The sequence below is a fragment of the Ciona robusta genome, chromosome 6, assembly GCF_009617815.1.
Source record: "Ciona robusta chromosome 6, ASM961781v2".
Classification (NCBI taxonomy): Eukaryota; Metazoa; Chordata; class Ascidiacea; order Phlebobranchia; family Cionidae; genus Ciona; species Ciona robusta.
Window position 1 is genome coordinate 3,489,985 of NC_143240.1, and position 25,988 is coordinate 3,515,972.

General features: G+C 35.1%; 7 protein-coding genes across 8 annotated transcripts; 6 read left to right on the forward strand and 1 right to left on the reverse strand.

The window, feature by feature from the left end:
- The first annotated feature begins 1,021 nt into the window (after positions 1-1,021).
- Positions 1,022-2,937, forward strand: LOC149735032 (microspherule protein 1-like). Its single transcript, XM_089879561.1, has 2 exons — positions 1,022-1,256; positions 1,626-2,937. Exons 1-2 carry the CDS (start codon positions 1,118-1,120, stop codon positions 2,780-2,782), a joined length of 1,296 nt encoding a protein of 431 aa, XP_089735687.1. The 5' UTR covers positions 1,022-1,117; the 3' UTR covers positions 2,783-2,937.
- A 10-nt stretch (positions 2,938-2,947) lies between these two features.
- Positions 2,948-6,665, forward strand: LOC149735033 (uncharacterized). 2 transcript variants are annotated; one of them, XM_089879554.1, is made up of 7 exons: positions 2,948-3,831; positions 4,031-4,069; positions 4,223-4,494; positions 5,032-5,144; positions 5,628-5,741; positions 6,064-6,211; positions 6,243-6,665. In XM_089879554.1, exons 1-6 carry the CDS (start codon positions 2,958-2,960, stop codon positions 6,188-6,190), a joined length of 1,539 nt encoding a protein of 512 aa, XP_089735680.1. In that variant the 5' UTR covers positions 2,948-2,957; the 3' UTR covers positions 6,191-6,211; positions 6,243-6,665. The 2 variants fall into 2 exon arrangements, with proteins under 2 accessions (XP_089735680.1, XP_089735679.1); XM_089879553.1 differs by having other exon boundaries at positions 6,064-6,665.
- Positions 6,666-6,704: 39 nt separating this feature from the next.
- On the forward strand, positions 6,705-9,828 carry LOC149735034 (uncharacterized). Its single transcript, XM_089879565.1, has 5 exons — positions 6,705-7,136; positions 7,500-7,614; positions 8,100-8,337; positions 8,771-8,933; positions 9,118-9,828. Exons 1-5 carry the CDS (start codon positions 6,705-6,707, stop codon positions 9,385-9,387), a joined length of 1,218 nt encoding a protein of 405 aa, XP_089735691.1. The 3' UTR covers positions 9,388-9,828.
- A 72-nt stretch (positions 9,829-9,900) lies between these two features.
- LOC149735035 (RAD50-interacting protein 1-like) lies at positions 9,901-17,642 on the forward strand. Its single transcript, XM_089879539.1, has 17 exons — positions 9,901-10,043; positions 10,464-10,705; positions 10,938-11,117; positions 11,394-11,570; positions 11,717-11,766; positions 12,200-12,321; positions 12,594-12,686; positions 13,004-13,108; positions 13,452-13,581; positions 14,182-14,326; positions 14,900-14,990; positions 15,261-15,356; positions 15,598-15,690; positions 16,001-16,143; positions 16,433-16,613; positions 16,944-17,062; positions 17,370-17,642. Exons 1-17 carry the CDS (start codon positions 9,912-9,914, stop codon positions 17,578-17,580), a joined length of 2,310 nt encoding a protein of 769 aa, XP_089735665.1. The 5' UTR covers positions 9,901-9,911; the 3' UTR covers positions 17,581-17,642.
- A 539-nt stretch (positions 17,643-18,181) lies between these two features.
- LOC149735036 (large ribosomal subunit protein eL24-like) lies at positions 18,182-19,818 on the reverse strand. Its single transcript, XM_089879592.1, has 4 exons — positions 19,662-19,818; positions 19,290-19,476; positions 18,753-18,889; positions 18,182-18,336 (listed from the first exon to the last, which is right to left on the reverse strand). The coding sequence occupies exons 1-4, from the start codon at positions 19,664-19,666 to the stop codon at positions 18,204-18,206; spliced, it is 462 nt and encodes a 153-aa protein (XP_089735718.1). The 5' UTR covers positions 19,667-19,818; the 3' UTR covers positions 18,182-18,203.
- Positions 19,819-20,610: 792 nt separating this feature from the next.
- On the forward strand, positions 20,611-22,550 carry LOC149735037 (ADP-ribosylation factor 1). The gene is made up of 4 exons (XM_089879588.1): positions 20,611-20,816; positions 21,041-21,151; positions 21,547-21,671; positions 22,007-22,550. The coding sequence occupies exons 1-4, from the start codon at positions 20,669-20,671 to the stop codon at positions 22,169-22,171; spliced, it is 549 nt and encodes a 182-aa protein (XP_089735714.1). The 5' UTR covers positions 20,611-20,668; the 3' UTR covers positions 22,172-22,550.
- Positions 22,551-22,698: 148 nt separating this feature from the next.
- Positions 22,699-25,987, forward strand: LOC149735038 (ADP-ribosylation factor 2-like). Its single transcript, XM_089879587.1, has 4 exons — positions 22,699-23,690; positions 23,923-24,033; positions 24,460-24,584; positions 25,219-25,987. The coding sequence occupies exons 1-4, from the start codon at positions 23,543-23,545 to the stop codon at positions 25,384-25,386; spliced, it is 552 nt and encodes a 183-aa protein (XP_089735713.1). The 5' UTR covers positions 22,699-23,542; the 3' UTR covers positions 25,387-25,987.
- Position 25,988: the final 1 nt, after the last annotated feature.

Genomic DNA, 25,988 nt, shown 5'->3' on the forward strand with positions numbered 1-25,988 from the left:
TTTTGAAACCTGACAGCATTGCGTCACATTGGTAAATAACAACAAATTTCCAGTTTGTTAGGTGTGGTAAATATTTGTTCTTGAGCAAGAATAAGACATTGCTGGAATCTTTTAACCCGTACAAGTACTTGTTCAATCCAATTTAAATGTTGTCCTTGTCGTGTGTTCTTAGTTATCTATAACCTCTGTTTTATTGCAGGATAGGGTAAAGACTGGCTTTCGTTAACACAACACTCCATTGCCCACTCTCGGTACATAAAATTTACCGTTTTAGTTATTTATCTTTGCGAAACGTTAGGAAAAACAATATCAAAACAACAAAGAGAAGGCGGGAATCAAGCGCAAAACGACACTCAATAAATGTGTGGCTGTTTGTTTAAACAGAATAGTCTAGCTGTGCTAATTTTTTACTGCAACGACAATGTAGGTAATACAAAGCAAAACTTTGTTATTTAGGTAAACATTTCACACAATCGGCATCGTTATTTCTTATAATCAAGTCGTTTAAATCTGTTTACACCCCACTTTTGTTAAATAGATTACAATACCGCTTCGAGTGGTTAAAAGCACGCACGTAAAAGTTTCGTTTTTACATTACATACAAAATCTTGTTTATTTTTGTTGTTTTGAAACATTTTAGACACATTTTTTTATTATTTGGTAAAAGCACAGCAGAATTCGCTTTAGCATTTTAAACAACTTATTGAGTGCAAAATTTGTGTCTAAGTTAATGTTTTTTACGCGGTTTTTGTTTATACATACGTAATACGTTACTATGATTTTCAACTTGTTTTGTCATTTGATTTATAAAATCGCGCCAGAAGCACCAAATTGAAGTGCCAGAATGTCCAGGCCGGTGGGGGGAGGATTCCTCACTAGCACCTCCAGGCCTATCCTGGACTTATACTGCACTAAACAGTAAACCCAAAGTTATTTCATAGGATTACGTATCTAACTTAGACTAACTATACCATTGCATTTTAAAAGTTTTTTTTTATGTTTGTGGTCATACGTATTTTTTATGAATACCAGGTTAGGTGAGCTATATAACTTTATTTTTTCCTAAATTTCAGGTGTAATACATCTTATTAAAGGTAGAAATATCACTTAACACACAATGTCCACCCCTGGAAGCTCATCCAGGCGTCATTCGTCACGATCCATCAAAAGAAGGAGGTTTGACGATGAATTGGTCGAAAGTAGTTTGTTGCAGAAACCGCATCGTAAGAGTTCGGACGGGTTTGAAGACTCTCTAGGTAAGTGGAATGTTATATTCTATAGGGATGAGGTGAGGTCCTATAGTGTGGTATACGATAGGATCTGCGATTTAGGTTAGACTTAGAGTTGCATGTATGTAACTTATTTATAGCAGGGCAGGAAAACGGCAGTCGTTTTAACACAGATGTTCTGTTTCATACGTTGTGCCTGCTTATGAGGTTTTAGATGCAAAGGCACAGTGGTTAGCATACTCTCCCTAACCAGAAGGTGCTGGATTCGATTCTTGCCTGTGCTACTATTGTGGGCTTATGGGTCTTTGTGCAAGACACTAAAGTTAATATCAATTTCTATAATCCAGTAGTCACTAATGAGTTGTATAAATGGTTATTTTCTATTTTTTTCTGTAGGTACCTGGACTGTTACCCTTCAAGATGTTGGCAAAGCGACGGGATCAGCTGAAGATCATAAGCCTGGGAAGAGCCAGGATTCTGGGAGAAGGTTTTCTAGTAATTCGGAAAAAAAGTCCGGGAAAAGAAAAAAGATAAAAAAGACGAGACAGGCGTTTGCTGCAGTGAAAGATATGGGAAGATGGAAACCCACTGATGATATTATGCTGATTGATTCAGTGGAACAGGTTCAAGACCTGGCGCTGGTACATCTAGGGGTAAAGTTTTCTTGCCATTTCACTTTAGAGGAGGTGCAGGAAAGATGGTACGCATTGTTGTATGATCCGGTCATATCTGCTCTTGCTAAACAAGCCATGAAAGCTTTGCCGAGAGAAGTAGCTCACGTTGCTCATCAGAAAGCTTTATTCAGTAAAGCAGAAGAAGAAATTTTGTCTAAAATTTTAACCTCCGCATTGCCAAGCACTGAATCCTTCGAGGAGATTTTAAATTCGAACGCAACGGTTTTCCATCAGTCCAGGACACCAGCTGCGTTAGAGAAGCATTGGAATTTAATGAAACAACATCACTTATTGGAGGATCAAGTGGTTCAACCTCTACCACAAGGGGATCATATTCTAAGCTTCTCTGATGCAGAAGACATGTTGGATGACCAAGAACTCTCAGCTCCTCGGGATGAAGCGGTGGATCATGAAATGAGAATTTCTGACAGAAAACAGAAGAGAGAGATTAAACAGTTGGAAGAAGAGATTCCAAGATGGGAATATCTTGTTTCTAGCGTCACTGGGGTACCGACGCAAGAGTTAGACCAACATACTGTAGCTGTACTGCGCGGGCGTCTTGTCCGTTACTTAATGCGCTCGAAAGAAATCACTATCGGCCGCTCAACTGAGTTTGTTACAGTAGATATTGATCTGTCACTCGAAGGGCCAGCATCTAAGATTTCCCGTCGACAGGGTACCATAAAGATGAAGTCTAACGGAGATTTTGTTTTCGCTAACGAAGGAAAACGACCAATGTTTATTGATGGGAAAGCCATACAGACTGGAAGTAAAGCGAAACTATTTCATGAATCCGTTCTTGAAATTGGACTTTTAAGATTTGTCTTTCTTATTAACCAAAATTTGGTTAACCCTACTACAGTACAAAGCACTGCCTGAAGTTTTTCACACATTATTTTTTATTTGTTTATTGTCCCGCCTGTTATTTGTGCTGTTATATGCTGCGGTAATTGTTTTTGTTTTGTAAAAGTCAAAATATGTGTTAAAATGCTGCTTCATTTTTCATTCAAACACATGTTCACTTTCTATTGCAGGATATAGTTAAATTTACAACATGCCAAAATCTGACAGGCACTCTCAAGACTTGGATACTTCACCTGCAAGAAAACATAAAAAGAGTAAACATTCTTCTAAGAAAAGTAAAAAGTCACGACACAGTTCTCCTGAGTCTAGTCCATATTTGAAACATCATAAAAAAGATAAATACTGTAATGATAAAAAGGAAGATATTGATAAAATTGATAAAGTAAAGAAATATGACTCTTCTTCGGATGTTGCATCTAGTCCAGAACGAACACATATGAAAAAACAGAAACGATCGTCAAAAGATAAAGAGAAAAAATCTTCCCGAAATAAATCTCCAGAAGATGATTTTAGTAGCCCTGAGAGAAAAAAGTCGAAAAAGCAAAAACGATCCGAAAAAGATGAGACTTCTTCGTCTAAGAACAAACATAGAGACACTATTAATAGGTCAAATTCGTCTTCTAGTCCAGAAAGAAAAAAAAGTCCGGAAAAAAGAAGAAGTGTGGAAAATAGGAGAGAAACTTCTGTTAAGAGAGATGAGAGAAATCATAAGAGAAGAAGTGACGAAGTCACGAAAAAAGATGACATTAAAAGAAGAGAAAAGTCCGTAGAGAGAAGAAAGGATGACGGAAGTCCGCATGAGAAGCGAAGACGAAGATCAAGAGACAGGGAAGAGAGATCTTCTAGACGTTATCGCAGTCCAGATGTTGGGCATCCTAGGCGTCATATTAAGGAGGAGCAGCGGGATGACTCTTACAGGGATGCAGGAGCAAATAATCATCATAGGAGGCGAGAGGACCGAAGCCGGAGGGAGGATGATACAAGGATAAAGAGGGAAGAAGATTTTGATCGGAGGCAGGAGGAGTTGAGAAGAAGAAGGCTGCAGGGGGGAAGATGGGACGACGGTGAGCGTTTACATTCATATCTATTAAAGTAGAGAGAAAAGATCTAAAGGTCCCTAAAATCTCCTTTTTTTGTTTGGAAAGAAGTTAAATTTCTGATCAAGAGTTTAATATTTTCATGGTTTTATTTGCTCATTTGGTGATTGGATATAATATATATAATTATATATTATAAATATAATATTTATTTTCTTGTTTGCAGGAGATGGAAATGATACAAGAAGAAACAGAACAAATTCAGGTGGTTAAATTCTTCATTGTTTGTGTTGAATTTTACTGGTAGATTGTAAATACATTCACCAACTTTTCTTGCATTTTTCTGTTAAACAGTACAACCAATAAGTTAGATATGTATTACAAAACATAACGCCTAAACGATTTTTCTTTTTTTCAGATTTTAATGATCAAAGAGAGAGAAGGAGAAATGATAATAGGAGAATAGAAGAGAGAAACAAGAGGGATAGAGAAGGGGAAGTGGAAGGAGCATTTAAAAAGGAGGAGGAAAAAGTGGAAAAAGAGAAACCGAATCTTGGACTTTCTGGAGCATTAACTGCAGACACAAACACTTACAGGGGTGTTGTTATCAAGTATAATGAACCAGTGGAAGCAAGGGTCCCAAAGAAAAGGTGGAGGCTTTACCCATTTAAAGGAACCGAAAACTTAAAGGTGAGATTGCTTTTAAGTTTTCTGAGCGTGATTTTTTGTTTTATTCTATAAATGGCTAAGATTTATTACATTTCTAATATGTATAATTTAGAATTGTTTATTTGTTTTGTATTTTTTTGTTTAACTGTTTTCTGCTTTTTATTTTGTTTTATGTAGGTGAGGTACATGGTGTGGCATGGGGCCTTTCACCTGTGATTCAGGCTAGAGTTGGCACATTGGTACTAACTACTATTATTTGTATCTACTTGTGTTTACTGCTTTGTGACAATATTTGGAAATTTCTGCAGGATATATATAATTTGAAAGAAATGTACTTTTTAAGGTCGCTGTACACGGTATCCGGCATGCAAAGTCGTATGCAAACCCATTACCGAGTTCCGCATGCGGCAGCGAAATCCGGACAAAACAGACATAACGGACGAATTCCGGATACTGAGTACAGCCACCTTTACTGTGTTTTTATAACACCAGGAAACATTTTTATTTACTTCAATATATCAAAACTAATCCAGCAAACATCCCAAACCTTTGTTCCAGATACTCCATCTCCATAGACAGAGTGCTTATTTATTAGGTAGGTTAAGAAGAATTGCCGATATTCCGATAGATCATCCATCGTGCTCCAAACAACATGCTGTGTTTCAATTCCGGTAAGGATTTTGTATCGAAAATGTAAAAAAATGTGAGTTTTAGCCAGAGATTCTTTTTGGCGCAATGGTTAGCGTACTTGCCGCTGGCCCAAGGGTTTAGGGTTCAAGGCTCAACTCTGCTACTATTGTTAAAGTGTGTGTTCTTAAGCTCTCACTTAGAGCAATTGGACCAGCCCAGTTAACCCTTATGGGCGGTCTAAACAATAAAGGGTGTATGAATAATGAACACACCATGTGTGTCTTGTGTTGTAAAGCTCAACAGTGAGTAGGCTACTGTATAATAAAGTGTAAAAATAGACGAAAACACCCATTGGTCATGTTATACTACAGCATGAGGTGTATAAACACACCATGTGTGTCTGGTGTATAGGAAGACACCCAGGTTATAACTTGACTGTGAGCATAAGATGTATAAACACAAGTATACACCCTTATTATTGCTCGACAGTGAGCATGAGGTTCACCACGATTAATACATTACAGACTTGTAGATGTAGAAGTAGATGGGGTTATGAAACGAAGAGTGAAACCGTACATAATAGACCTTGGATCAGCTAATGGAACATATGTAAACAATGAGAGGATTGAAGCACAAAGGTGGTGTAGAATTGTGTTGTTGTTGTTAGGTGATTTAACTAATGTATTTATCTCGGCTTCCTTGCATTTGCGCTGTAGAACCTTACCCATATAGAATATGTTGTGTTCAGTTAATTGGTAATGGGCTGAATTTGACCTAAACCTCATGTCACTTTTAACAGTTAACAACACTCTTTAATGGTCGTGGGAATACGGTTTTATAATTCTGTAAATATTCTTTGTTTGCTACCAAATGGGACTATAAAAAAATGAAAAAATGTGCAATCTTACATTCTTATCGCACTCTACTTTCGTTTTAAAAGTATTTTATGCATTTTTTTAGATATGTTGAACTAAAAGAACAAGATCTTTTAAAGTTTGGTTTCAGTTCAAGAGAATATATCTTGCTTCATGATAAAGCTGATACAAGTGAACTTGGAAGTGAGGAAGAAGAAGAAGAAGGGGAATAAAGAGAGGGGTAAAAGAAAAAGGCAAAACAAGAGAAGCTCCAAACTGATAAAGGCAAAATGAGAGAGCTCCGAATGCAAAAAAGGGAAATAATGGGCTAGAATGAACGCCACCTTATTGCTAACTGTTAAAGAACTCAAGAGAAAAACTGGGATTTCTGATTTTATGCACAATGTTTTGAGAATCTGACTATAGTGTTTCCTTTATAGTTTTATTACTTGCATTTGGGGTTACATTTTACAATCAAAGTAATAATGTTTAACACTGGCCGAACGTTTTACCTTTGTAAAGTGATATTGGTTAACATCACGTCTTCTTGCAAACATTGGTCAAAATGATCATTTTCTCACTTCAATGTATTGTGATATACCCTGGATTTTTTATGTGATTTGCCATTTTTAATGTCTGAGCTATTGTTGTTAGACCCTTTCCAATATTTTGGTACATTACTGCCTTAATAATCATTCGAGTTTTTAGGTTTAGGGCATGAGAGAATTTTAGGAAAAATTTGTGACTATGATTAGGATTTTGAGACATGCATTTCTTCAAAGAGGGTGTTTACACTGCAACAAAGTTAGTAGAACGCTTCGAAATAATGGATTTACTTCAGTGAGGTGTATGAGTGTCTCACCTGTTTTGAATGCTGAACCAATTCCAGTGGAAGCTGTAAAAATCGTGGAAAATGCTGCCGCAAGGTTGCCTGAAGTTGTCGCCGACATTGCCACTGTGGTTGTAGACCCTCCTTTTGTTGAGATAGGACTTGCAGCTGGTTGGTGGCCGTGGCATTTTATCCAGAGTGGGCTGGAGTCATTTTACTTAGCCACAGGCTCACCATGGTGGCTTACTATTGTGCTTGGAACTTTAACTTTGCGAGTTGTCACTTTTCCTATTTTTGTTAAAACCCGAAAGTTTGCCATGAAGTCATCGCAAGTTATGCCATTACAGCAGGTATTTTGATCACCGTTATTTTGTATTGAATGCTTAAAAAGGCTATTTTGTGCCTAAATATATCATACACGATTGAAGTTTTAAGCCTTAGTCCTAAAAGGCCTTGCTGTTGAAAGCTTTTATTAATAAATAATACTTTATCGTAGTAATGAACCAATTCTGCCTTAAATCTTTTATCTTACACCTCACACGTGAAAAATTAAAAAAAAAACGAAAATAATTAACCCCAAAGTAACAAAAATGGTAATTTGTAAGCTGGTACGAGGTGTATGAACACCCGTGTTATAACGGCTGTCATTATCAGGCCATGCAAGGATAAAGTAAGTAACATTTATATAGAATAAACAAACTTTATATTGCCAGAAAATGATGACAAAGTTTCAAAAACTCCAAAGATCCAGTGATCCCGTACAACAAGCACTTGGCCGACAAAAACTGCAGAAGTTTTTCAAAAAACACGGAACTGGACCTGTATCCAGTAAGCTGAACCTATTTTTTATAATTCTTTAATACCTGTTATGCTGTGGACCAGTAGAAACAGTTTTATTTTTTCATCGGTTATATATTCTCCACTTAGTAATACGCTGTTGATTCCCTTTTCCCGTTTATTCAATAATATGATCTATTAAACAAGGAGATAAATAATAATAATGTTATATTGGAAACATGAGAATTGCACGTTGTAACAAATTGAAGTAGAACAACTCCTAAGCGACACCTAGTGAGGGCAACCAAACTCATTCTCTCGTAATCAATCTAATTACTTCAATGTAAACGACTATAAATTGTTTCCAATGCTCTTGTTATGTTAATGTTAACATCTCTTTGCAATAATAATTAAATATGACCTTTGTTATTGTAATCGAAAAGGTAAATGCAAACCATGTAATATTTATTTGTTTTAGTTAACAAAAGCTAAAGAAGAAAAGAACAGAAAAATGTTCCTAACACAATTTTTTTCAGCTTTGGCCAACTCCTTGCCGATGCCAATCATCTTTATGTCAAGCATCACGGCTATCCGGCAAATGTCTGCTGTTCCCGTTCCATCTTTAGAAGCTACAAGCCTCCTGTGGATGGAAAGCTTAGTGGCAGGAGATCCATACAGGGTCCTACCGTTAGTCACTGGAGGAGTTATAGGGATTACTATTCATTCATCCTTTAAGAGTGGTATGATAGCAGGAGTGTCCCCAAGCACTATTCAGTGAGTATTTTTGTGAATGGAAATGTTTTTGTTTGATTTTTATGAGTAATATGTTACTTAGTGGAAAAAACTTGACGGTAAGCACAATGTGTATGAGTACACCATTGGTGTCTGGTGTATAAGAAGACACCCATGTTATACCTTGACAGTGAGCATGAGGTGTATAAATACACCATGTGTGTCTGGTGTATAAGAAGACACCCATGTTATAACTCGACAGTGAACATGAGGTGTATAAATATACCATGTGTGTCTGGTGTATAAGAAGACACCCATGTTATAACTGGAAATAGGCAGAATGTGTATGAATACACCATGTGTGTAAAGCGTGACACGCCATGGGACCAGGTTTTGGCCTGAGTTGGCCTATTATTCTACATACTTTTGTACTATGCCTAATTATGAACATTTAAACCCCCTATTTTACTTTTAGAAAGATGAAATTCGTGCCTCTTCTACCAATAGTATTGATGCCTCTACTGATGGGCCATCTACCGTGCTCAATTACTCTGTATATTCTAACAAACACCTGTTTCACTTACTTGTCAACCCTACTGCTACAGAATGAAACGGTCAAACAGAAACTTAAATTCCCTGTAAGTGCCCTTCACTAGGTGTCGAAATTTGCAGAGGCGTTTAGCAAATTAAATATTTTGTATTTATTTGAATTGGCTTTGTTTACATTCATCCATTTAAATCCACAGGTATATTAAGTCATACTTTGACTCTTTTATTAGCATATACACATAATATAGATGTCAATTTTATATATTTTTATAGGTCATTGAAACTCCAAAATTGTCACAAACCCAGCAAAAGAAAGGTATTTTCTCCAGCGCGATGACAGAGGCAAAAGAAAAAGCCACGAAGAGAAATGAAGAACGAATAATTAAAAAGGAGAGAAAAGATTTACAAAAACAACGAAAAAAAGAACTGAAAAACCCCCCTCCCATAACATATGCTATTGGTACTGAAGCGTTTAAAAAGGAATTTGTTCCTGATTTTGAAAAAGAATGGCGGCCTCCAAGGCCCAGTATGTTTAATAATTAAACACAAAGCTGCAGATTTTGATTCGAAATCGTGTTTGTAAAGATAAACTTCGGTCAAGCAAGTGTGGAAAATATCTTCGTATAATACTGAACAGTACAAACTGAAAACTTTGTTAGTTTTTTGGTAATTTTTGTTCCATTTTGCCAAAATCAAAAAGCTCAATTTTAGGCATATGATCAGTTTTTCACTAGAATTATAGTTATAAAATTGGATGTGTTATAGCTCTGGGCAGCATAAAATTGCCCAAAACGGTTAATCTGTACTGACACCTTTAAGAAGTTCAAAATTATTCAGTTTTACATTTATTATTATTTGCCCTTGCCCAAAATTCAATGCCATTTAAACTCATACTGTGCTAAAATATGTCAAAAATGTGCTAAAAGTTTGGAGCCATTTCAGAAAATTACGCTCCTGTTATTTTTAAACCTTTTTCTTTTAGAATCAAGTTTCCTATAACATAGGGCGTTACATAGCAGTCTAATGTAGGTGCCTGCTGAGGGAATATTTGGTATAATCTTTGAAACATGGCGTCTTTATATGGAGATGAAATCAACCAATATCTGGACGCAACGTTTGGATCAGACGTAAAAAGTTTGAAAAATATCGAAAATATTTTTAAAGAGGCAAAGCGGAAAAGTGAAGCCTTGAAACTGCAGGTAAGAATTTAAAACTGTGAATGTCTTTAATGATGTTAAGTAAAAAAGATGTATACACTGTTTAGGTTTGTTTTGCCTATGCAATGAATGAGCAATTGACTTTTATCAAGACAATGTCGCTTCAGCGTCAACAATTTTTAACTGATTTCAAGCAGATTGTGTTCAATTTTTGATGTTATTTCCAATCTACTTACTATGTCAATTAAATAGGACTTCTGTTATTGTTATCGAATTGATAAATCAACCTTTATATTATATATAGTACGGTGGGGGAGACCTGAAACCTTTAGCGCATAATATTCAAATATCCTGATCGGGTTTTAAACAATTAACATTGATTAATGTGAGTCGTAAGGATACAGTTTAATAGTTATTGTAATCGAAAGTATAAATAAATATATTTTGTTACATTTGTTTCAGTTAACAAAAGCTAAAGAAGAAAGAACGGAAAAAATTGAATCCGCTATCTCTGCATCAGTTAGCGCCCTTGAGCATGCTAAAGCACTTGATGGCGCTACAGAGAGTATTATGACGGAAGTATTGTCACGCTTGGATGATTCGGAAACAGCAGTGGAAAAGTTTCGAGCGGTGAAAGCTAAAATCGATGAAGCGGAACGATACGTGTCGTATTTTAAATGGATCGAAAAAATTGATGAAACGAGGTAATGATGAATGAATGTAACTTATTGATCCTTGTATGTCGGAACAACAACAGTCGCTATAACACAGGTGTTCTGTTTTATACACCCTTCTCCCAATTACCAAATATATAAAATTGTGGGTGACTGTTTTTTTGTTTCTTTTGTCTGTGTTTACTTAAATATCACAGTATACCTAAGAGCAACAACAGCAAAATTTACATTTAAATATTCCTAACCACCTGTATTTTCACAGTGGAGGTGTACAACAGTCAATACTAAGCGACAGCATGCAGGATGCATGTGCTACATTCAGAACATTAGTCAACCATTATACATGCTTCACTGGTAACCAAACTAAATGCAAACACCTGGTTAACTACTTGAAAGATACCATCATGTTCTGGTACAAAATACTGAAGGATAAACTGTCAAAGTAAGTTCATTTTTGTTCCATTTTTTAAAACTGTTCTTCTAGTATAAAATAAACATAATATTTGTTGTAATCACTTATAGTTGTCAAAAGGGAGCCTCATTTAATAATGTGGTGAAAAAAGGTGAATGCAATATATTTTGGATATATTTGTTTGTATAGACATCTAACATCTGGGTAAAAGCTGTTTTAACTTAACACTTGGTTGCTAATACAAAAGGCTTCACCCATATAGAATAAATAGCTTAAAACTACATCTAATTCGAGTTGTTTTCTTAGAGATTTAGATGGCATTCTGAAGCAGATAAATTACCCGTTCATAAACACCCCTGGTCCAAACACACTTCAAAAGGCTCCAAACAACCCAGAAAAGTCGATCCCAAGTCCATACACTAACCTAGACCCTGCAATACACTTAACTGAAGTTATAAAGAACCTGTTAGTTCTAAATTTGCCGTATCCTTTGTTTGGTGTATTTTAAGCCTATGTATAAACTATTTATTTGCATAGTGTTATCGTATACATCATGTACATTGCCAAACAAAAAGACAATATCATGAATTTTTTAGCTTTTTTGAATTTTTCCATAACTAACTTAAAAGTCCAGAGTTAGGAACGGGCAGTGAAGCCAGTACATCACATGCAGAAAAACGTAAGTATCTAAGCTTTATTGATATTAAAAATTGGACTTTCAGTTCTCTTTCCAGTGGGTAGCTCTGCCTGCCATGGGACCTGGGATTTAGGCCAATGTTGGCCCATTATTCCAACACCCAGATTATAACTGCATGTACCTCACCAGATGGTAAAGCCCGTCGCTTCCCCCGAAGGTAGGCGACAAGGGCTTGAATGGTAATTGATAGGAGATCTCTCTTTGACAGCTTGGCAAAGGATATTGGGCTGTCATTTTGTACTTATTTTAAGCAAATCTTATCTCTAGCATTGCATGATATCTTCCATACAGAAGACTTTATAAGATCTCTTTAATATTCCTAGCAGCAACCTATGTATTATACATCCCCATTTTTTAAACTTTTTTCATAAAAAATTTAAGTATTTTCTTATATGTTAATTTCGTTTCACTACAGAAGAAGACCTACTACTCCCATTCCAACTTTTACTTCGACCCCTCAAGCGAAGATTCATCTTCCACTTCACGGGAACCAAACCAACGAACGTCATTCACAAACCTGAGTGGTATTTAACGCAGGTGATCCTCATGCCCGCTGTCTTGCTAAAAAATTTATGTTATTTTCTTTATATACCTTATGCTCGCTGTCTAGCTCTCAAGTGCCATTGATTGCCCCAACACCCAGACCTAATAAATCAGATTAAATTTTCAGTAACATATTTACAGGATCCCCTTTGCCCTTGTAGCGTTTACTTACTGTGTTGGAATATTGGTTGTTATAACGACAGGTGTTGCCCGCCGTGCGAGGATAAATAACTCATTATCAGTTTTAACCTAAAGTTTTTCACCAGATACTAAACTGGTTGGAGAACCATGCCGGGTTCTTAGAGCATACGATTCAACCAATACTGGATGATAATGGACTTGCACATAGAGATGCTGTGGTCAGTAAGTTTAGGTGTACTGTTAAGGGTTCCTGGGGTTATAGATGCCAAACCTGAGGTGGGAGGGTGGCCAGAACTTGAAGGACTTCATTTTCTGTTAATTTCCTTCAGTGCGATTTTAAATATTTGGCCTTTGCTATCGATTCAAAAAGATAAATAAAATTATTAAGCTATGTTAATTAATTATGTTAATTGGTAAACATAGAACAAAAAGTTAGATTTATTTCATATAAACGTGTGGCCAGCTATCCCCGCATATATGTATATTTTTATCCCATATTAAACTCATGCTTTTTTACTTTTGTAACATTATACAGGTTATGTTCGCACAAGGTCTCTTACAACTTGTGTGGGCCAAGTTATCGGTGGATATCGAAGAGATTATCTACACCGATGAATTGTATTCTCATGTAGTGGATGAGGTGAATAAATAACCAGTGAATGAATGAAACTTATTTATCCTTGCCTGATGGGGTGGCCATAGTTGTCTAAATTGGGTATTCCCTTTTTTGGTGTTAAAGAAGACACTTTTGTTTTAACTCAACAGTGAGCATGAGATGCATGAATACACCATACGTGTCTTGTGTATAAGAAGACACCCATGTTATAACTCGACAGTGAGCATGAAGTGTATGAATACACCATGCGTGTCTTGTGTATAAGAAGACACCCATGTTATAACTCGACAGTGAGCATGAGGTCTATCAAAACAACATGTGTATATGGTGTATAAGAATAAGTATAAACACGGTTAACAAATTCCAGGTTTTATTATTTGACCGTGAATTACGAGCAGTGCATGACATACCAACTGCTGTATTGAACACCTCAAGTCCACTTACCGTACTTACACAGACGCATTGTATACAGAAGTGGCTCAACATTGAAAGAACATGTAAGTGAACCTTTCATAATTATTTATAAACCTTTTCGCATAAGTGAACCACCTTCATAATTGCTTTTTAAGAAGTTGCAGTCTATTAAACTCTCCATTTTATGCCCAATAAACTAATACTGCTCAACCTACAAACCTTTCAAAAGAGTTATTTTCTTTTAAATTGATGCAAGGTGTAATTAAATTATGACGAAAACACGACCCGTACTATAATATATTCATAATATAAATATTGTATATATAACCAGAAATGCTAAATAATAAGACTGTGCTCAGTTATATTACATAGTAACATAGGTAATAGTTGGAGGAAAACTGTGTGGGAAAACACAACCAGTTTTAATAATATAAATATTCTATATAAAATATAGAATTTTGCATATTTAATATAGAGTAAACTGAGTTATACAATATATGTAGTAGAGAGTAAAGATATAATATAGATAGTGCTTGGTCCTTATACGGCTCTATATCCAAATGAACATACAAATTTCACATGGAATATAGGATTATCAAAACGAATTTAGATGTAATTGTAAGAAAAGTAAGGATAGGACCTGTACCATGATATATGATATATTACTTGATCCTATACACCAGGTGCTGCTGAAAGACTTGACACTTTACTTGCGTCTGATGAAGCGTGGACATCTAAGTTTAGTGAAATAAACGAAGATATTGATGAACAAAGAACCCCACAGTGCGCGGAAACATTTGTTATTATGTTACAAACAATGACCGATCGGTAAGTAAATTATGTTTGTATGAATGTAAATTATTGTACAGTGGTGTGGGGGAAGATGGGACACCTTTTAACTCAATTTTCTCGTCCCCTTTAGTAGTAAACAATGAACATTCAAATAATTATGAAACTGTATCCTCACGACTCCCATGGATTGTTGTTAATTGTTTAAAACACGATCAGGATTTTTTGATATTATGTGCTGAAGGTGTCCCATCTTCCCCCACCCTACTATATAATACTATGTAAGGTATTTACTATTTATTGTTATTTATTGTATGTAAGCTATCTTGGTTATATTTCATAGAATAGATCACATGTTTTAATGTATGCTTAATAATTCAGACACCCATTAGTGGCCACTGGGTTGAAATTGCCATTAGGTTTCTTGCCCAAGGACACATACTAATAATAGCAGTTTTGAGCCTCGAACCCGGTATCGCTGTGCCAACATTGTGCTTAACTTGGCAATATCTATGACAGCTTTTTTAATGCACCTCCTTGAAGATCTCACCCTTATAAAATAAGTTCTCTTCATTTCTTACAACATCCGTGCTCATAACTTTTCCATTCCAGTTACAAGAACCTTCCCCATTGGAAAGAACAACTTCAGTTCCTTGATTTACAAATTACTCTTCTGGATGACTTTAGAATCCGGTTAATACAGGTTTAAACTGGATTATATCTTATTTTGTAATATCCTAAGTTTTACTCAAAGCTATTTTGCTCTTCTTTACATATTTTATTTTGTTTTAAGAAAAATTTCATGGTATTATAATTTTAACAGAAACCATAAACATTTTTAATTTTACTTTTGTAGGCAGCAAAACTTAATAAGTTTTATATGTTTAAAATACATGAGAAAATGATATAGTGTGATAAAAATGTACCTTCCTTACTTAAAACAAGTTTTTAATTTTTAAATATATATTTTCAGGTACTTAGAAGCAATCCAGCTGAAGAAATTGCGTTTGCGATAATAAATGCTGCTCATTATATTAGAATTGTTCTGCAGGAATGGGGCGAAAATCTGGTAGGTTTGGGGTTAGTGTTATGGGTTTAGCAGTCGTGTTATTATTTAAACCTTTGACGCAAGTAGTTTTAGATTTTGGGTTCTAATTTCACAAATACTAACTTAAATACTAATTTTTTTCTGTGATGCTCAAGATGAAATAGTTGTACATATAAATAAAAATTTACCCAAATTACTTTACCAATGGACACATACGCCTATAATGCGCATTTAAACTTAAACTATATATACTTTTCTGCAGTTTTTCTTGCAAATGAAATACCACAAAGACAGCAAAGAGAATGCCACCTCAACTTCGTTGGAAAACGTTGGGGAAAAACGACTCAAATCCGAGGTTACTCGTATATATATATATATTGTATTTGATGATTATTTTATATTTTTTTGTGTGTTTTGTTGCCTGTTTTGAATAAATGAATGCCAACTATTTATACTTACATGGTGACAACTTCAGTAACATCAGAAGTTAAAACACAGGTGTTTTAATTTCATACACCTAGTGCCTACTTTTGAGCACGAATGTACCTTTGTGAGTGATAGTTTTTTCTGTATAGCTGCCAATTTGGACAACCCATTAGCAACCACTGGGTTGGAGCCCTTATATAGTAATACTACTATAGCATTTATTACCCTTCATACTACAGGCTCGTATTAGCTCAACGGATAGCACTGTATTTGATGCCACAATCCATTTGTTTGGCCGTATTTGCACTGAAGGTGTGGAAAGCCATACACAACTTTTGTTAAATGAGTTTCGCGAAAAATGTAAACCTTACATGTATGATGGGTGAGTGATATATTTAAACCAAATTTTTAAAGAATATTGCTTATTTATTCCAATTTAACTTTGTGTGTAAATATTATTAACAACAGTTGTTGGAAAACGGTTGTTCTGTTTTATACCCCTCATGCCTGCTGACAAGTTACCACGTATGCAACTTTGTGGGTGATTATTTTTTGAAAGTTTTTTGACCTATGGCTGACTAAATGGACAACCTACTAGTAACCAGAGTTGTTTACTTACATATATACATTGCCTAATAGAGACAACTTTAAAATAATAATGCATCCTACAGTTGGCTAGCCTTGCCCACAGCAGAAGAACAATTGGTGTTTGTAGTGTCACAATCTGCATGCGGTATGCTAGCTGTATTACAAGATCGACTGCATTTTCTTGAACAGAGATTATGTAGAGAGCTATTCACTCAGCTATGGAGAGTTATTGCTGAAAATGTGGATATTTATTTGTTTAACGAGGTAAGGAGTTACTTTTGCATCATGTTTTTTTTCATTCTTCTAATACACACTGTTGCGTTTTAACATAGGTGTTAGGGTAATGCGCCGAATCTAGCTTAAATTCCAAGCTCTATATAGAATATGTATGTATTCCATATACACGAGGTTTTTATCTCTGTTATTCTCACTGTCAAGTTTTAAATTGGTGCCTTCTCATACAACAGATACATTATTTGCATTCTCATTAGGACCTAGAATTTATGACAAGATTGGCCCATTATCACCTGGAATGCGTTTACCAGTCATGCCAATGCAAATTATCTCTACACATATTAATTACCTTTAACGCAGGTAATAGTAAAGAACCACTTTAACAGTGGGGGAGCTGCACAAATACATTACGATATGACTCGTAACTTGTTCCCGATGTTTGGCCATTATACCAGCAAGCCTGACAACTATTTTAAAAGGTAAGTGCAATCAAACTTGGAAGTGATAGGATTTTAAAAGTTTTTTTTTTTTTATAGCAAAAATAGTGTCTAGGACTCTAGGTGTAGTGACCACGCTTCTGTCTTCCAATGTTAAAATGTTTTGATTGTAAGCCAGTTAAAATGAATGTAGTTTGTTAGTTTGTCACTATAGTCTTTTTCCCCATTCCTTAATTTTAACTTAGTATTTTAAAGAGACAAAATATCATACATTTTTCTCTTTAAAATAGGAGTTAATAACGCCAACTTTCTAACTAAAGTATTTCGTTTTTTATATTTTTCCTCATAGAGTAAAAGAGGGGTGTATACTCCTAACCCTACAAAGCGGTAGTGCCTTGTTGTTACGAGAGGTTTTAGAAGAATCCCTAAAACCCCCGGACCCCATGGACCCACACCCTACCCCAGTTAACCCAACTTCTGCGCTCAATGACATCGGGGTGTTCCTTCTTTCAGCAAAGCAAGCACTGGATATTATAAAGAGAAGGGTGGAGTGGACATAGGTTTGTTTTGGGTGTTTGAACTGATAGTGGAATGTGCAATACAATGTTAAAGCACTATTTTATTCTAAGTTGGTGAAATGGTGAAGTCCTTGGGACATGCAATGGAACTCAGATTTAGGCCAGAATTTAAGTCATTACTTCGAGTTGACTTATAGTAGGACAATATTGACAGAGGTGACAATGTTAGTGGTTGAGATTGGCTCGCTTATTTCATATGCAGATACCAACCGACATTAGGTGTATGAAGCTAACTAACCTATTATGCAAATTTTTAAGGTTACTTAAACGAAAATATCTCATTTATCATGATGGCAATTTAATGACAGCTGTTATGGATTGAACTAATTAAGTATCCTAAGACACACATGCCAACAGTGGCATTGTCTGCTCATCCTCTTGCCACAGCTTTTTAAATTAAGACTGGTTCTCATTTTCGGTACTGAACATTTCTGAGACTGCCTATTGAGTAACGATACATTCACTCAAACTGGTCTCGACAATGCAAAATAAAGCTTTCTTTGTGATGCTAAACATTTCAGATACCGTCGCTTGCATTAGTAACGCTCCAAAAACTATAGACTTTAAAGATGAAACAACAGCCTTATATCGAGCGTTTGTTTAATTTATCGTTTACCACCAACTCTTGGTGCAGAAGCACGAACATTTTTCGTTGCTTTTGATTTCTGACCGGCTGGTTTAGCTGCCTTTTGAACCTTCTTCGCTTGTTCTGCAGATTTCTTCTTTTCTTTAGCAGCTCTAGAAATAAAGTCAGATTTTAGAGAATGCACTAATGACTAATATACTGGGTCAACACAACAGCAGGATGTCAGAGCATTGTAAAATAATTGTAGGATTTCAAATACAATGCATTTAACCACAATGATCACTATATACTAAATAACAATTTTAAATATACAAAATACAGTTGTTTTATAACAACCAACATACATCACATTTCACACAAAACAACTGATGAATTTCCATAACTATTTTATTCTACGAGGGCGAGTTTCTGCAGTGTGACACGCTATGGGACCTGAAATTCGAGCCAGAGTTGGCTCATTACCCCAACACTGTATATAACATACACATTAGGCCTATACTCTTGCTATGGGACCTGAAATTCGAGCCAGAGTTGGCCCATTACTTGGAAATAATCCATAACCACTCACTTTATTGCTTGATCGCGTGCAGCTTTGCGCACAGCGGGCTTTTGGTTTCTTTTGGCAACGATCTCGCCCCAGGATGCACCTTGGATGGCTCGCTGGAACTTCACGTTACGACGAGTTCGCTTTTTAGTGACCTCTTCCTGTGAAAAGTACACTTTGGTCGTTATTTTGGCTATACGATATGAAAAAGGGGTGCTAGTGAAGAATCTCCCCACACCTTATTTGCTAACCCCTAGGTTAGGGGGTTAGTGGTTATATGGGTTAGTAGTTAGTGGTTAGCAAATAAGGTGGGGGGGGGGAGATTCTTCACTAGCACCGTTATTTTGTCTATTGGATATAAAAAAAAGACTATAAAATACAATTTACAAAATATATTAGGGTATTGCAGTTACACGTATAGCAGATAAGATTTCAATGACAAAATTGCACCAAAATGATATTATAAATGTCAAAAATCACAATATATACATGAAAAACAACAGATACATAAAGTTCCATATCTAAGACTTCATGTTTTCGAATTATGGATCTTATTTTTACCTGGGTACCCTTCTTGTGCTTTCGTCGGTACAAGACAGTCCAACAAATTTTTCTTGGGTTTTTCTTAGCGAGCAAAAGGGCTTGGCATTTTCCCGATAAAAGGTTGAAACTCTTGCCGTCGATACGAATGTATCGTTTCCCGTGCCCCGGGTAGATTTTTAATCCACTGAACTGACACAGCTCGGTCCTGAATATTAAAAGACGTTAGACTTTGCAGCTCGATAGTAGGCTTTCTACTGTAGTTGTCAGTAAAATAATTTGAAATTCAAGTGGGTACATGCTTTAAAATTATAATTTGAACATTTTTTAGCAACGTTCTTTTGCATTTTTTATGATTTTTCGAGATAAACAACCAAAACAAATAATTTTCACCTCATCCTGTATGCTGGTGTCAAAAAGAACGTCTGATACGAGGCTAAAATAGAACTTTAATTCAAGCTGTTGACAATTTCGTCAAATTGGCAATAGATATATAATATTTTCACACTTTTTAATAATGCGGTTTAATATTATTAGTTTTGTTTAAATTAGCAATAAAAAAGGCCTAAAACATTGTATTTAGTTGGTGCCTAAGTTTTGCAATAGAGTAATGTTCCAAGACTTTTTAAAAAAGAAATTTTTGCTCTACAATTAATTGTGCATGTTGTAAAAGATTTTTCTTAACAAGCCAAGGTAAAATTGTTTTTAGGGAGTGTGACGGTAATTTATACAGACAGTTAGAAGTATTTTTACAAGAAACCCCCGTTAGAATAATCTTTCTGTTCAAACGGCAACTGACGGAATTCCGTGTTTTGCTCGGTTGCTTTTAAGAAGCGCAACGTAATGTTTCAGTTCTTTAAGTTTATTTGAATTTTAACAATAGTTTTCAAGGTTTTTTATACAAAAAGTTCTTGTTGAGATTGTAAAAAGGTTTTAAAAATGTTTTTAGCTGTTACTTGAATGTAATGTCGCCATGTGTAAAGGTTAGATTATTGTTTGTGTACCGTGTAGAAATTTACAGACAACAAGCTACCTGTTAAGCAACTAATTTCTACTTTTCTACCATTTTGTGTAGGTGTACTGCTATTATATTGCTTAGTTTTAACGTTCTCACAATTTTAGGTTGTATGGGTACTTTTAGCTTAAATATTGGCACTGGTGAAGAATCCTCCGGTACATAGCAGAATAGGCTGGTGGAAAGTAGTAAAATTTGATGGTTAGGGCCTTAGGGGGTTAGTGGTTATAGGGGTTAGTGGTCACTAGCACCTAAATATGGTTTTTATTTATCAATTTTTATAATTTTTTGACACACACCTTTTGTAATTATGCTATTTTCTCTAATCAAACGCTTTTGATTCAACAGTATTTTTCCATATTGTTTTATTATACTTAGTACAAACATGGGTAGTGCGTTTGCAAAGCTGTTTAACGGCCTTTTCGGCAAGAAAGAAATGCGAATTCTGATGGTGGGACTTGACGCTGCTGGAAAAACGACAATTCTTTACAAATTAAAACTCGGAGAAATTGTCACCACAATTCCTACTATTGGTAAGACATTTATTGGAATTGTAAAGTTCTAAACTTGTTGGTAAACTCTTACATAATATATCATACATATTATATATTTGTTTATGTTTTTGCCTTTACAACTGTACTAGGATTTGAGAATGCAAGATTTGGGTGCTTTTAAAATAAACTACATGCCATAAACACAAAATGGTTTATGTATAGCACTTCACCATGTACTTAAAATTTAAACGCTATATTTTTAGGTTTTAATGTTGAGACAGTGGAATACAAGAACATTAGTTTTACTGTGTGGGACGTTGGTGGCCAAGACAAAATCCGACCTTTGTGGAGACATTACTTCCAAAACACCCAAGGTATACAATTTCTTTAACTTGGTGTTCTATATTTGGGAAAAAATTAATGCAATATTTTCATTTAAAACACTGAAGAAATAGTGTGTTGTTTCAAATGTGGTTCCTTTGTTTCACATGATAATGTTTGTACTGTGTCATTGGGTAGGCCTGTCTTCCCACCCTAGGTTTAGCACCTGATATTAGTATTAGTAATTTGGTTTGCCCAGGGGCATATAATATATTCAGAAATTTATAAAAAGATGTGTCCAAATTATATAACACCAACCGCAAAAGTGCACATGTGGCACAATAGACCTTGTTTTAATGCTTTATTTTTACAAAAATGGGTAACATGTCCTGGTTTTACACCCAAATACTGCAATTTTACAAACAAATATTTATTTTCTTGTTTGCAGGCCTTATATTTGTTGTGGATAGCAATGATAGGGAGCGAATAGTCGAAGCCAAAGAAGAACTTACCCGGATGTTAAATGAAGATGAGTTAAGAGATGCTGTGGTGTTGGTCTATGCAAATAAACAGGTGAGCTTTTTTGAAATCTTGCTTTATATCAAGTGAAACATCGGTACACAAAAGACAAGGCTGTTCTTTCCTGTATGGGTGAGGTCCTAGAGTACCTAGACTTTAGGTCGGATGTTGACCATTGCCCTAGGACTATGCAACTACATTCATTCAACCATCAAAAAGGACATTTTTAAAAATTAAGTAAACTTTGGTTTGAAACAGTACCAGTCCTAATTTTACGCAACGAAATTAAGGGAAGCATGAAATTAAAATTTCTGCAGTGCCACTACAAGTAAATTTGGATCTTTTTTCCTTAGTTTTAGAGAATTTCTGATTGGTCTGTTACTTTTTAGGACCTTCCAAACGCTATGAGTACGTCAGATGTGACAGAAAAAATGGGGCTTCACTCGTTGCGGAATAGATGTTGGTATATGCAGGCAACTTGTGCTACTACTGGCGATGGCTTGTATGAAGGGTTAGATTGGCTCTCTAATCAATTAAAACAAGCTCGTAACTGATGTGTCTTGGACCCTTGGTTTCTAAAATTCTATTACATTACTCTTAATGCGCTTATGTACGCTTAGAGTAGCATTTAAGACTTTGGGATAAACAAATACGGAAGCTTTCGTGAATGCAGTTATTCATACTCACAGAGTCACACATGTAGTCTTTTTAGTTTCTCTACTAGTCTATTGTAACAGTTTCTAACCTTTAATCATTAGGTGTCTTGTCTTCTATGTTTTTTTCTTGATTAGCACTTTAAGCTTATTGTGCTAAGAGTTTGAATACTTCAATTAGTGATGGCAGAAGTTATGTATTTATCAGTGGATTTGCCATATTTGTATATTGAAATTATTAACCAGTAATAAATGAATAAAGAACTGAATGTAGATAGAAGTAAGTAAATTTTATTTTTGGGCCGGCAACAGCCTAAATCTCAAGTCCCATGGCATGTCACGGTGTAGGATCTTACGTCCTCACCCATATAGAATAGACGTATATTCCATTGGTTATTGCATTTAGTCTATCTTCAGTTCTATACCATATCTTTTCTTTCATCTTTTTGGTGGCAGTAAAGTTTTAGATTTTAAAATTATGAGGGCTTCCGGAAATCGACAGTCCTTATAACACGGGTTTACCACCTCGTGCCAGCTTACACGTTACCAAGTATATGTTACTTGAATTTTTCTTTTTTTTATGTGTGGCTGATAATTTGGACAACCCATTAGTGACCACTGGGTTGAAGCATTTGTCGATAAATGTCTTGCCCAAGAACACATACAGCCACAATGGTAGCAACGTCAAGCCTTGAACCCATTACCTGTGGGTTGGAGGCAGGCGCGTTAACCAACTGTGCTACTAATACAAAAAACTAAAACGGAAATTGGTTGCACAGGATATGATTTATTTAACAGGATATAGTTTTGTTTCCGCTTTTTTGCAATACCGCAAATAGTTGAATACGGTACAGTATAACCATTTCCTGAAGTACACCTACTGTGCTTGCAAACGCGTTATTTGTCAGAAATTTTGCAGCAACTTGTCTTTAAAAGTGTAGGCAAATGGTTAAAATATTTTAATTATATTTTTCACAGGTTTTTATACGAAAGGTCTTGTTGAGATTGTAAAAAGGTTTTAATTAAGTTTATAACCGCCAGTTAAGTGTATTGTTACAACTTGTAAAAGTCAGAATTATGCCGTTATTTTAAGTGGTGGTGCTTTTATAATATTATAATTTGGTTCATAATATATTTTATGATGGTATAAGTATAAGTATATTTTTGTATTTATAAATTATTAAATTGACACATACATTTGTAATCATTCTAATTTACTCTCCCTTTTTTTAAGTGTCTTTTCCATATTTTTCTATATTAAATAGTACTAACATGGGTAACGCAACCCAAAAGCTGTTTAGCAGTCTTCTTGGCAAGCAAGAAATGCGAATCATGATGGTGGGACTTGACGCTGCTGGAAAAACAACAATTCTGTACAAATTAAAGCTTGGAGAAATTATCACCACCATTCCTACTATTGGCAAGATATTGTTGAAATTAAAATTCAAATATTTGTGTGAATTGTTGATATGTATAATGTCAGAAGTGCTGACATGGCTTATGGCAACTATTTTGCACTGCAAGTCGTTTTAGTGGTTTTTGGTACTTGCAACTTTTGTTTGATTTCAAAACTACCTCAAATAAAAATACAGGATATAAACAAATGAGTATGTAACTGCCTAAACTAAAAATATTTAACATATTTTCTGCAGGTTTTAATGTTAAGACAGTGGAATACAAGAACATCAGTTTTACTGTGTGGGATGTTGGTGGCCAAGACAAAAACCGACCATTGTGGAGACATTACATTCAAAACATTCAAGGTATAGCAAAATCCGAGTTTTCTTTGACTTGTATTTTATTATCGAAGTCAAGAAATTCGATATTTTTGACTTATAACACTCAAGGAATAGTGTGTGGGTTTCAGCTATCATTACTTTGTTTCACATACCAGTGTTTGTAGGTTTATCTGAAGCTATTGTTGTTTAACAACCAAGTCTTTAACTTGTGCTATATGTATGAATGTAATTATTTAGGCAGAGCAACGACAGTCGTTATAATACAGGTTTTCTGTGTGGAAAAGTCTGAACCTGTAAAAGAGCCTCTATTTTTAAACATTATACAACCCGCAAAACTAGATTTCCTGGTTTATGAAGTATATATTTTTTATATCTTATTCCCTTTAACTAGTTTTAAATCATCTGCCGCGGCAATTCCACAACAAATATTGTACATGTCTTTGTTCGTAGGCCTTATATTTGTTGTGGATAGCAATGACAGGGAACGTATAGCAGAAGCAAAGGAAGAGCTTTATCGATTAATAAGTGAAGATGAGTTAAGAGAAGCTTCGGTTTTGGTCTATGCAAATAAACAGGTATAGATTTGTGATAAAATCCTACTGTATTACAAATAAACAGAAAATACTAAATCTATATATTTTTCCCCAAAAAACGTTTTTAAAACTAAACTAAACTTTTGTTTGGAATATTACAAGTGTAAATTTGCAAAAAAAATTCAGGAAATTTAAAGCCACTACCGAGCTACTATAAGTAAAATATTTATAGCTTTGTTTCAACGTTTATTTTGATGATCTATTTCTTGAATATCTACGTGTGCTGCTGCACAAATGTTAAAGTAAAAGTAAACCACAATGCACTTCATTTGATTTAATTTAGAAGGAATAATTACATGGGAAAATAATTTAGAGGGAATAAATCGTTTGTAAATTATTTATTATCTATTGGCAAAAGCCAACAATATTCGTTATAACAGGGGTTTCTGTAATTTATTGCTTTACAGTCATTTTTTTCTTGCTATTTTAAACACAGCACCGATCTGACATGATTTCTCGGTTATGGTAAACTCCTATATGGTAACTTTAAATACATAAATGTAGTCTATGCTATATGAAAAAAAAAACGAAAATATTTAAAATCTGAACCCAGGAAAGTCACGAAAACTAATTCCTCACTAAGCTGTGTTTTATTATTGCTGTAATACTTTTTTAGGACCTCCCAAATGCTATGACTGTGGCAGCTGTGACAGATAAAATTGGGCTGCATTCGTTGCGCAATAGAGAATGGTATATCCAGGCAACTTGTGCTACTACTGGAGATGGCTTGTATGAAGGGTTAGACTGGCTCGTCTGTAATCAAATAAAAAAGGCTCGTAACTGATGTGACTTATAGCCTCCATTACACTACTCCTAATGCCCTAATATAGGCTTATAGTAGCATTTAATCCTTTATTTGTATAAATATTAACCAGTAATAAATAAATTGAGTACTGAAAGTGTTAAGTGGTAAGTATATTTCATTTTTGGACAACTTTGGTCTAAATGTTAAGTCCCATGGCGTGTTAGCGGTAGGACCTTACCCGCATTGAATAAATGTATGTTGTTTCAGTTGTTCTTTTTATTGCATTTAGTTGATCTATAATTGTATAACATATAGTGGGGTGGGGGAAGGTGGGACACCTTTTCATTCCATTCTCTTGTCCAATTAAATAGTAAACAAAGAATTATAAAACTTTATTCTTATTACTTCCATAGATCGTTGTTAGTTGCCTAAAACACGATCACAAATTATATGCTAAAAGTGTCCCGTGTCCCCCCCACCCTACTATATCTTTTTCATCTCTTCGGTCACAGTTAAGTTTCATATTTTAAAATAATCCCATTAAAAACGTTACTGTTTTTGTATTCACAATCACTAACAATATTCTTTAACCAAACAATACAAATACTAAACGGAAATTGATTAAACAGGATACAATTCAG